This window comes from Epinephelus lanceolatus, chromosome 6, assembly GCF_041903045.1.
Source record: "Epinephelus lanceolatus isolate andai-2023 chromosome 6, ASM4190304v1, whole genome shotgun sequence".
Classification (NCBI taxonomy): Eukaryota; Metazoa; Chordata; class Actinopteri; order Perciformes; family Serranidae; genus Epinephelus; species Epinephelus lanceolatus.
In genome coordinates this window covers 19,739,360-19,750,658 of record NC_135739.1, presented here as the reverse complement: position 1 = coordinate 19,750,658, position 11,299 = coordinate 19,739,360, and the positions used below count along the sequence as shown (strand labels likewise).

Here is an 11,299-nt window from a genome sequence, read left to right as displayed (position 1 = left end):
TCATCAACAATATATTAAAATGGTAGAAAAGGTGCTTGGCAACATCATGTCCAGTTATTTTTACTGTCATAGAGGACAACAAGACTAAAGACACATTTACAGTTCTTGATTAGTTCCCACTGATGACAGCGACAGGGACAGCCTCCATTTTGTGTCACTCCTGTTCAGCTCTGTGGATCCACTGCACGTGTCGGAGTTATATTCCTCTACTGTGATTCTTGATTCCTCTTCTGTCTCTCTACAATCCATCATTGTCATCTGTGCCACTCCATATACGTTCACTTCCATTAGTCTGACTCTGAGGTCGCTGCCTGTAATCCTCTTCACTGCTCCATCTTTCCTGTTCTGCCCTGGTCAGACATCATCGTCCATATAAGGTATGTCTGGGTCAGAAAAACGTCTCTGGCCCTTCACGGCTTGTGTGTCCTGGTGCTGAGAAGAGGGTGTTGCCATGGAGATGGAGGAGGAGGAGGTGGAAGCAGAAGGAGGGCAGGAGGAAAAAAACAACAGGTCACACTCGGGGCTGTCGATGTAGAGGGACTGGGTGCTGTCTTTACGGCGGCCGGGCTGCTCCCTTCTCTTTACCAAGTACTTTAATGCTCGATTCCCTGGAGGGGAATACGTCTGAGCTGGACTGGAGGCTGCAGACTGGGAGACGACGCCGTATGGGAGTTTAACTGTGCTGGGGATGATGGGGTTGCGGCGTTGCAGCGGATGCCTGAAGGGGGAGGATTCAGAGGTTGAAGAAAGGCAGCTGAACACGGAGGAGGTGGAGCTAGCAGGGGTGAGGCTTTGCAGAGAGAGGCGTCCACCAGGGACTTTAGGTCGCTGGGCCAGGTCTGGTGGTTTGGGTGGACAAACTGGCTTGTGTCTCCTCAGCTGGGGGACACCTTGTCCTGGAAGAGAGAGAGAAGAGGGGAAAGTTGAGGAAGATAAACATGTTTTCCTCAAAGCTGTTTGTTAAAAGAACACTGTGCAAGATTTAGGGTGATTTAATGGCATCTAGCAGTAAGGACTGCAACCAGCTGAAACTTCTCCTGGTTAGAATTCCTTCAGCGATCATTGTTCAGGAGGTTTTCAGTGGTAGCTGAGTTATCTGCAGAGGTCTCCTCCTCTCAACAACAAATGGACCAGGTGATTAACACCAGTAAAAACACTGAGTAAAGCACTTTTACGTTACAAATCAGGGTTTCTCTGATGCTGTTTGGCTCATTGGAGACAGGTCACTAGCCCAGCACCTCCTGATGTGTGTTCCCTCTTTTTTTCTCTGATAACGTAAGATGCTAACTAGCCTAAAAATTTCTAGCACTGAGTCCCAGCTTAGGGGTGATTTAGGAATCTTCCTTGAGTTACAGTGTTATTGTGTTGGATGGGAAATGTGAACACATCTCTAATGAGATCAACCACAAATATTATCCCTGCACTATCTGCTCTGGAGCATTTCAATTACTCAGTGTTATTCAGCATTTGGAGAATATTTCTCCTACCTTTGTCTTTCTGCCATCGTCTCCTCTGCTTAAAAAACTCTTAAGCTACTTAAAAGTCCATCTCCATGCTCCAACTAAGGAGCACCCTTAAAAGCTAAGATGCCTAGTCTGACCTAGTCTTAAATTTAAGGGGAAATTCTTAGATTTTGTCACTAGCAGCAACTTGTAGTACTGGGATGCTTTGTGAGTACAGTCGCAGATATTTAGGAGGTTTTAACCCAGAGTCAAATTTTCTGCAGAGGTCTCCTCCTCACAAATAGACCTGGTGGTTTAAGCTGGTTAAAACACTGAATAAAACAGTTTCACATTAACAAAATCTATCTTTTACTGATGCCGCTCGTCGTGGAGGATATTCCATTTCTGCCAGTATATCCCCCTAAATCCTACACTCTGGACCTTAAAATTCACACAGCAATCCTGAGAGGGTGAAGACTAATGGAAGAGCATGCAACCATGTTATCTACCAAACATGATGTTTAGTGAAACAAAATTAGACATTAAACTTCTCATTCGATATGTCGTGCCAAATGTTCAATTAATGAATTTGGAGAAAGTTTGAGCATGCTTCTGTGCCACACATGCATTGACATGCATACATGGGTGTGCAGAGGGATGCACACAAACACACACACACACAAACACACAAACACGGTTGCTGTTCCTCCAACCTGTTTGGTTACAGAGCAGACGTCACCGCCCCCATCACCATCACTGGTCCAGACCTGCACCACAAAAAACAGGTCTGGTCTGGTCAGACACCCACAGGTGAGCGAGAGAAACAGGTAGAAGGAAGGAAAGACCACACTGTACATTAATACTGACCTTCAGGCTCGGAGCCGTGAACAGTGGAGCGCTGCTGCTCGTCCAGAAGGCTCTCGGAGCTCAGTGAGGCTTCGGAGTCGAAGTTCTCCTGGTCTGAACCAGGCTGCTCCATCTCTGGCAGTCTGCAGGCCAGATCCTCTCTGCAGAGAGACAGACGACAAGGACGTCAGAGACATGAGACCTGAGAGGACACTATATCAACAGAGAAATGGTACATGAAGCATCGAAGCATCCTTACTTCTCCTGTTTGATGGACTTGATGCGTTCCACCAGATTCTTCTCAGTCTCTGTGTCTGTGTCTGAGTCCAGAGGCTCGTTCTCAGGGACCACGCTGAGATCAGAACTGACCTTCTCATGCACCTGTGGGACACAGGACATCACGCGCTGATACCAAATTAACTTAACAATGTCTATTATGTAATTATTATACAAGTTTAATAACTCGTATAATAATTACACAATAAACATAAACGGCACAAAACCTACATCTGAAATGTTTTGTTAGTGAGGAAAAGAGGCTGGATGGTGCCCGTGGCATTCATGCATCTGCACATCATTCCTGCAGCACGTCGGTGACACACAATTACTTGGAGGTAGCAAAAAAATTGCTGTGATACAAAAGAAGCTCATAAACACATGAGCACCCTGTGAAACTACTGGTGTAAGGCGTTTACATAAAATATGCAAACAGGTCATTTGAGCTGTGATAAAAATTAGAGATACATCACTGCAATCCAGAAACATCCAACCTCCAACAGCAAATATAACATGACTTTCAGAGCTTTGTATTGCCTGGGTCCAGACCTTTAAAACCGCCCGCTCCATCGAGTTGGAGTCGAGTGATTCATCTTGCATCATGGTTAAAATCAGCGCCACAGTGGGACTAACGCCATTGTCAAACATTATGAGGTGATATGCTGAAACAAGTGAGGAGCGATAACTACAATGGCGGGTGCTACAGACAAGATAGACGCTGCTATCGAGGCTGTTCTAAATCGTCATGTCTTCTCACTATTGCACATCATAGTTGGTTTTACTTTGTTCTGCTCCACTTTTAAAACCCCGGAAAAAATGGTGCAACTACGCATCAGTGTGGACTTGAGTGACATTACACTCAGGCAGATTCGTTGGTCTCTAGTGATTGGTTAGGTAAAACCGAATCCCCCTCCCCCACGGAAATCGGTTAGAGTTGACACAATGTCTTACTGAAGCATAACGAATTGACAATATTGTCTGATATCAGGCAAAGCTTTGTAGTTTTCTTTCAATTAAAAAAATGGAAGAAGATAGGAAGGAATAGCACAAAGAAATAAAGCATGATAACCATCAGGCTTTGCCAGTCACACTGTTGTCAGGCCATTGTCTTCCAATGAGACAACAATAGTAGTATAATCACGACACCAACCCAGAACCATCTTGTCCTCTCGTGAGAAGAACAAGATTAACAAACATGCAAACTAATACCAGTTAGTAAGGGAGAATAAAAAGGATTACGGGAAGAAGGATAAAACAACAAAAACAAAAACAGCCAGAGCATCACCCACATCTAACATGCCATGCACAGGCGGTTCTACATGGCACGCTACTACACACTACAACTACCAGGTCTACTGTACTTGGAGAACTCGATGATACATACCACCACTCCTTTGTAAGGAGGTGAGAACCTGAGAGGTAAATGCGAGAAGGGCTAAAAAGAGACAAGGAACATTGGCCATGTTACCCATGTGATTCCTTTACATCCAGACACGAGGCTGAGCAACAATCTCAAACTTTATGTTATTGCCATTCAGACCAAAACAAAGGTGATCCAGAGCGAGGCAGCGTTCGTTTCTCACCGTGTTCTGTCTCTTGAGTTTGAGCTGCTTCACGGCCAGAGCCTCTGCATACTCCAGCTGCTCGATCTCATCCATCTTCTCATTGTAGCGTCTGATCTGCTCTGTGATGATCATCTCTACACACCTACAGGGCGAGGAGACATCAGACAGGGTGAGTGTGAGTGTAGCAGTTTGCTAGTTCACTACAGAATGTAGGACTAATGTGTATTGTGAAAAAAGCAAAAAGCAGATTTTGTTGTTTTCGCTTACGTGGTGGTCTTGGCAACATCCTTCATGCTGAGCAGTGGGTCAGCGCTGTCTGGGCAGCGCAGGACACACGGGGCAAAAACTATGGCCAGCGAGTTAGGAGACATACGGTTGTGAGCCTCCTCTTTACACACCCTGCAACAGAATTCATTAGATATTATTAGTGTTTAGTTTTTTAGTCGTACATACATATAATCCAAGTTTAAACTCAAAGGTACACTACGCAGGAATTTCCTACAAAACACTGTATAGACTTATACAAAAATCATCCCTCTCAATCATCACTTAAGACCCACTAGCAGTGTGTGGTGGTGTATTTATCTGCAGAGACTCTGCCTTCTGCCTTCGACCTGTATTTTCTTATTTTCTCTTATCTTGCTGTGTTTGGGATGTTTATTGGCTGCAACATTTGTGCAGTGGTGTGTAGCCCCCAGCTGATAATAGCAGGCAGATGAGGTCGGGACTTAATAAAAAGGTAGAGACCCGGTAGAAGCAGCAAGCATCCAAGAGGAAGCTACGAAAATTGAAAACACAAGGTTGAAAAAATGCAAATATAGTAAGGCGAATGCAAAACAAGAGTTAATCTGGGGTTGGCTTTCACCTGCCGGCAAGCATTTAAGGAAAGTGGGAATGAAGAGCGACACAGACACAGAGCTGGCCTGTTTTTGTTGGACAGGTAGGTCCCGGCGACTCAGTTAGTTAGCTTACTAAGTATCTGCTTTTCCATTGCAACAACTGTAATGTTTCTACAATAGCAGCCTGCAGTATACAAGCATGTTTACAAGCAGTAACAACAATTCCTGCAGAGTATACCTTTAAATGAGAGCCAACACAGAGAGTGCATACATTTTAGGAGCCTTGATGGATTTCTGTCATGACCACATTAAAATATGCAAGACCACAACGACAGATTTCCTACCTGACAAGGTGGAAGACAAGTCTCTCTAACGTGTTGAAGTTTGCTGGAGGAAGCTCTTCCAGCACTTTGTATACAGCATGAAGCTGCTCCTGCTTCTCTGGCAGTTCTAGAGGAGAAAACACATCATAAATCGAACCCCATAATTAACCGTGAACGCTAAGCTGAGCTCATTATGTCGTTGAAAACACCTCATTTCAGTTTAATCATGACTAATAAATGCTTTCCACGTTTACATGTCAAGTTTTAGTTAAAAAAAAACACTGTCATAAATAGCTTTGTCTGCAACCCAGCAACAGACAAAACACTAAAAGGAACAGCTGTGCACACATGTTGTCTCATAGAAAATGCTGCCCCCTGGTGGGGAGCGTCCTGCTCACCCACTGCATGCAGGAAGTCACTGTAATTTGTGAAGGTCATGAGTGGATCTGGTAGCTCCCTTAGCCACTGCTTCACCAGGCCTGTCACTGTGTGGATGGGATAGTCATCAAGGCAGACCAGGTGGGGGTCTAAACACATCGACAATGTAACATCAATACAAAAATCAACCAATCAATCAATCAATCAATCAATAAATCAAGAATAGAAGTTAAAAATAGAAGGCAGACAGAAGCCGACAGACAGGCAGTCCTTTATCAGTTTGCTGTAAATGTCAAACAGAAGGGGTCTAACCAGTCTCTAGTCTCTGATGCAGCTCTTTCATGCGGTTGGCAGAGCCAGACTTGCGGTAGATGCCCTCAGTGTACAGGCCATTCATCTCCACGTGCTCCAGCATCATCTCCAGCACAATGGGTACTGGGTTCCTCTCGCTGACCAGGTGACACACACGTACACAGAAGTGCATACCAGTGGGCTCATCGTCACTCTATGGATTCAGACAGACGGCAGCAGTCAGTCGTTGAGACATCTACTCAACACAAACTGTCTCCAATAGCCACGGAAATCACACATTCCTCTCTACTATATTGTTAACCATCTGATTTTGAAATATGACTATGATAAAGAAAGCTGTTACTAAAGTCTTAACAGGTGAGACACTGTTCTTTGTTGGAATTAAAATTAGGAACAATAAAGAGGGCCGACGTCCTGCCATGTTTCAGACTTTATGAGAAATTGTGCTTGCAGCTAGTGGAACATTAGCTCACTTAAATTAGGACACTGCCTCTCTACACTGTATAAAGCCCCACCTCACTCCAAACCCTGATAAACATAAGCACATGAATAATCCAGGCCTGTAATTTCTAAAAAATAATAATAATAATAATAATATAAAACACTACCTTTTTGGCACAGAAGGTGGAGCAGTCAGTGACTATTTTGCAGAGGCATTTCTTATGGCACACCATTTTACAATCTGTAAGAGGAGATAAAAAACATACATATTATGGATTGGTGCAGGGATATCTTTTTTGTTATGCTGCAAGATTTATTGTTGATATCTGACCACAAATAAAACAATAAAACATGAAAAGAAGTTTTGTTGGTGAACTCACAGCTGCACATGTAGGCCTTCTCCATGCCCCAGATGTACGAACTACACTGGTCACACGACTGCACAATGTTGACCTGATAGTTGACGAAAACATGATCCAGCGGGCTCTCCATCTAACAAGACGGACAGTCACTCGATTAGAAATCACAATATTTACTAAGTTATGAATGATTATTAAACGAAATGAAAAAAGGTGAAATAAAATTTTAACTTTAACTTTGCATGCTTACACTTTTATCTTTTTTCCTCCTCTTCTTTCTCGCTTTTGCAGGCTGAAAAACACGTACAGAGACCAACAGCATGGATATATTCCTTTTTCACATTTTGACTGCTTAGACTGAATAATAATGAAGGTCGGTGTTTTTACCTTAGAAGGCTCACCCTCCTCCTTCTTCTTCTCTTTTCTGATGAAGCCATCCAGCACAGACTGGAAGAGGTTGACCACAAGCTTGACTTCTCCTTTCTGCTTCTCGCCCGCCAGGTGGACCACTTTGTTGTGGTAGCCTGTCATCAGACCTTTGTAGCCGATGGTGGGTTTCTGGTAAAGTTCAAGGGACATGAGAGACAATGAGGAAGAGGAGAGGATGGTGAGGAAGAACTCTGATGTGATGAGTATGTGTGTGTTATGTGCCATCAGATAAACTCACTGGGAGAGAATACATGGCTTTGATTGTCTCTCTGAACTGCATGGTGGCTGTGACAAAGATGGCCTCTGTGGGTGACAGTCCCCTGGAGCAGAAATCATTGACCTATAACAGAACACAAACAGAAATTAGTTTTGTGGGTAAATAAGATAAAATGATTTACTACAACAATCAAAAATCAATTTTCACTCACCTGGTTGCCCAGAAACTCATCAAGGTTCCGGAGCTCATTGGCGTTGGTGATTTCACGATCCAGCGAGGCGTTCCACTCAGACACCCGTGTGGCACGACTGATTTTTATGGCGGGGTTGCCACCTTTACCAGCACGGTCCCCGTGTGACTGGGAATGAGGCCGAGATGGATGTCCGAACACTGGAGCTGAAAGAGAGGGAGAATGTTTTCATACGTAGCATCACAGAGTAATATCTAAACTGGGAGAAGACTGAGTGAATGATACGTTGCCTGCTTCTCCTACTTTCTCAAACTGAACTCAAACCTCTATAACGCAGAACGTACAGTACACTGAAGCACCATGGAGGAAACAAAACCCAGAGTAAAGTTATTCTGTTTCCACTGAGCATGAACGTGCACGGGTCACTGTTTTCTCAGAAAGTAAACAGCAGGATTAGTAAAGGCCTGAGAATATTAGTGATAATACACCTGTGTTTTCTTTCCATTTCTCACTCCATGACGTGTGATGAAAGCAGACTGAGCAGTGCAGCAGTTGTAGCGCAGTTTGTGTCGGGTGATAAAATCTCAATATCTGATCTCAAATAACCACCCAATCTTTTTTAGTGATGATGAAATATAATCACTTTGATCTTTTTTATTTAAGTACACAGCAGAAATACTCTCAGTTTCACAAGCTTTTGGCAAGTAAACCCAAAAAAATCTGATGGGTGAATTCACAAAAGGATTGCGCAGCTTTTGCGGCTTCTAAACCTGGGTGAATAAGACAAAAAGAAACTGTAATTCTCAAAACACCCACAAAGGGTGAAATGCACCCCTAACTACACTGCCAAGCAAATAGCATCTTGATGCTTCTGTGTCATTTACATGTATTTAAATTAATCATATGTTTGGTGCAAAATTGTCCCTTTCTATGCAAATAAACCTTGGTGTCCCCATTTCCACCAAACACTTTCGGTATGTTAACTTTTGGAACCAAAAGTTGACCCTAACACCTCCAACACTCACTGTATTTCTTCATTACCGGTGACAAAGATGAAAGTCTGCACCTCACTTATCATCCACAGAACGAGGCTGCACAACGACATTTTCAGAACAAACTAAAACAGGCTGCAGTCAGAGTCTCTCTCCATGACACATTAAAAAAAAACAGGTTTGGACATTTAGTCCTTCTCAGGCAAGCTCAGGGGTTTAGTGTTGCTGGAGCCCATTGGAACAACGCCATTTTTTTTTCCTCAGAGGTTTGGGATATATGATGTCCCAGTCGAAATTAATATATATAAATGCTTGAAGATCCACTCATTACTAAAACTGTGTATGTCATATCAAAACTAATGGAGTTGTCAAAGTTGTCACAGTGAAATTTAAGGTGTGCTGCTGATGGATTCACGTCTTCACCCCATGCATTGAGTAACATCCCAAATTAAAATTCCACCTTTAAAGTCGCCAGCAGTGAACAAAGTTATCTTTTCTCAGTCTACAGCTGCTGCAAGAGGCAGCAAATCCATCCTTTCATTTTATAGTTACAGTTTACTAATAAAACTCTCCACAGTATGAACAGTGGTTACATGAGCCTCAAAACCAGCCACAACTCAGCCCTGAGCAGAGTGACCGTCCTCTATTGACCAATCTACAGTGTTCACAGCTCCACCTTTTAGTACCAGATCTGTGTGCTAGGTACCCCAACAGAGGGGGGACCAAAAATGGCGTTGGTATGGAACGGTTCCATTGGTACCATCCACAACTTTTCACAGTGGAAACAGAAAAAAAGCATACCGAACTAAACTGAACTGTACAGTTCTGCTCGGTGGAAACAGGGCTAAAAATCAGGGCCACACGCAGTTACAGTGACAACTTTTGTATTGAGAACAACTCTGCACCTCGCCGGTCAGGACCTGAAGCTCACAGTCAGAAAATTTCAGTTTTCTTTCTCTCTCTCCCATTGTCCTGCCTGCTCTGCTCTTGGCCTTAAAGGCAACATTTATACCTTGCCACATGGAAAATTGCAATCAGACACAAAAATAGGGCAAATTGCTCTCAGCTGCAAAACTTCATGGGTGTGTTGCTTGTGCTGTAATATTATTAGTGCTGTGAATCGGACCTTGAGACAGAGCAAGTGATGTGCAGATGATAGTGCCGTCAGTGGACGCAATCCATTCTTTGTCTGTCAGTCAATTTAAAGGAGTAAAGATATTCGCCCTGCTCCAGTGAATCCTATAATGCCTCTGATTAAACAGTTTGCATTATTTACCTTCCCCTCCTGTTGGCCTCTCATTGAGAATCTGAGCAAGTGTCAGCTCTCCGTTGTCTGGAGTCTGGGCCTCCTTGTGCGGTCGCTTTTTCAAAATCTTGCTGAAGAAACCACCTGACCTGCAGGACACAGAAACACAGGAAGCTCTAAAGAATGTTCACAAAGCTGTGAAAAACTGTGGTGTAAATCTAAAGTGACTCACAGCAGTAGAATGATGTTCATGCAGAATACAGGGAAGATATGTTTCAGTGTGGATTCACAACGTCATATCTTACAACTCATTTCTAACTAAGTAAGGTTTGGTATGTGACCTTAATCATATGCCTGTTTGTAACTTCCTGGATTGTTTCTGGGCAACAGGCAAAACACATCACAAACACAAATGACTGAGATGTCCAGTTTTTAAAAATCAATCAAAATGGAATTGTCCTTAAGGAGTTTTTTAAGGTGCCACATATTCCAGCTTTGCTCCAGCAGTGTCTCCATAGCAACAATACAAATCAAAAACAAAGCAGTCCACCCGATGCCTCCGTCTGATAAAACTCTGGCCCCATGACTGAGCTCTAAGTGCTCATTTTTTGGCAAATGAATCCATTCAGAGTAAATTCAGTTATCAGGAATTTCCAGCTGTGAACATGGAACACCACACAAGGAGCTGAAAAAGGTTTGATTACACAAGGCAGAGAGTTTTCCCACAATCAGTCTGACTCAAGCAGAGATCGAAATGGGTTGTGATAAAACTGAGGATGATTTCCTGTGAATGTCTTTGTCTCTGTGGTGAAACAATATATTTAGTGATAACACTACGGACATAGTTGTCTACTGGACACATCATCCATCTCATTCATCATCTTTTTTAAACAAATGCATGAGCCAAAATGCTTTTTTGCCACATCTAATAGCACCCCTGCTGCATCCCATCACCAGACCAGTCACCTACAGGCCAGTGGAGTTTAGTACCTGTCTGGTGTGGATGGGATGGAGTGTGCAGAGTCCTGGTGACCAGAACTATCTTGGTGTTTCCTTCTGAAGGAGCTTCCCTTTGAGCCATCGGCATAGCTGTCTGAGGGGGACATCATCTGCAAAACAGATTTACAAGTGATGAAAACACTAGTTCAAATAGGTTTCTGCAATACAAAATATCAAAAATGTATATTTGTGATCATTTTTCCATAACAACAGATAAACATTTAAAATACCTCTCTGGCTGAAAAAGCACCAGCTCCTTCCGAACCTGGAGACAAACTGTCAATTGATGAGGCGGCTGTTTCACTCCTGTATATGAACAGAGAGAAAATATAGTTCTCAGTTTTTTAAAATAGTGTTCTGATATTTGAGGGGCTTCATAAACAACAAAAAAAGAAAGAAGCCATTTGCTAGAGACAAAACATGAGGGTAGATGTGAGATAATGGA

The 11,299-nt window shown here is 43.1% G+C and overlaps 1 protein-coding gene across 9 annotated transcripts in view; it reads right to left on the bottom strand.

Annotated features, from left to right (window-relative positions):
* Positions 1-219: 219 nt before the first annotated feature.
* Positions 220-11,299, bottom strand: part of LOC117253627 (myosin IXB) — a 60,375-nt gene continuing 49,295 nt past the window's right edge. For 4 of the 9 annotated variants that reach the window (XM_033621190.2, XM_033621193.2, XM_033621192.2 and 1 more), the window contains 18 exons: positions 11,085-11,160; positions 10,846-10,964; positions 9,886-10,004; positions 7,639-7,823; positions 7,449-7,550; positions 7,169-7,339; positions 7,032-7,073; positions 6,803-6,914; positions 6,590-6,663; positions 5,982-6,174; positions 5,690-5,818; positions 5,313-5,418; positions 4,397-4,528; positions 4,148-4,271; positions 3,949-3,999; positions 2,548-2,669; positions 2,310-2,449; positions 220-896 (listed from right to left, as the gene is read on the bottom strand). In XM_033621190.2, coding sequence (XP_033477081.2) covers positions 355-896; positions 2,310-2,449; positions 2,548-2,669; positions 3,949-3,999; positions 4,148-4,271; positions 4,397-4,528; positions 5,313-5,418; positions 5,690-5,818; positions 5,982-6,174; positions 6,590-6,663; positions 6,803-6,914; positions 7,032-7,073; positions 7,169-7,339; positions 7,449-7,550; positions 7,639-7,823; positions 9,886-10,004; positions 10,846-10,964; positions 11,085-11,160 — 2,539 coding nt within the window. In that variant the 3' untranslated portion in view covers positions 220-354. Of the gene's footprint in view, positions 897-2,155; positions 2,210-2,297; positions 2,450-2,547; positions 2,670-3,948; positions 4,000-4,147; positions 4,272-4,396; positions 4,529-5,312; positions 5,419-5,689; positions 5,819-5,981; positions 6,175-6,589; positions 6,664-6,802; positions 6,915-7,031; positions 7,074-7,168; positions 7,340-7,448; positions 7,551-7,638; positions 7,824-9,885; positions 10,005-10,845; positions 10,965-11,084; positions 11,161-11,299 lie in introns of all 9 variants that reach the window. The other 5 variants (XM_033621191.2, XM_033621197.2, XM_033621196.2 and 2 more) reach the window with 4 other exon arrangements.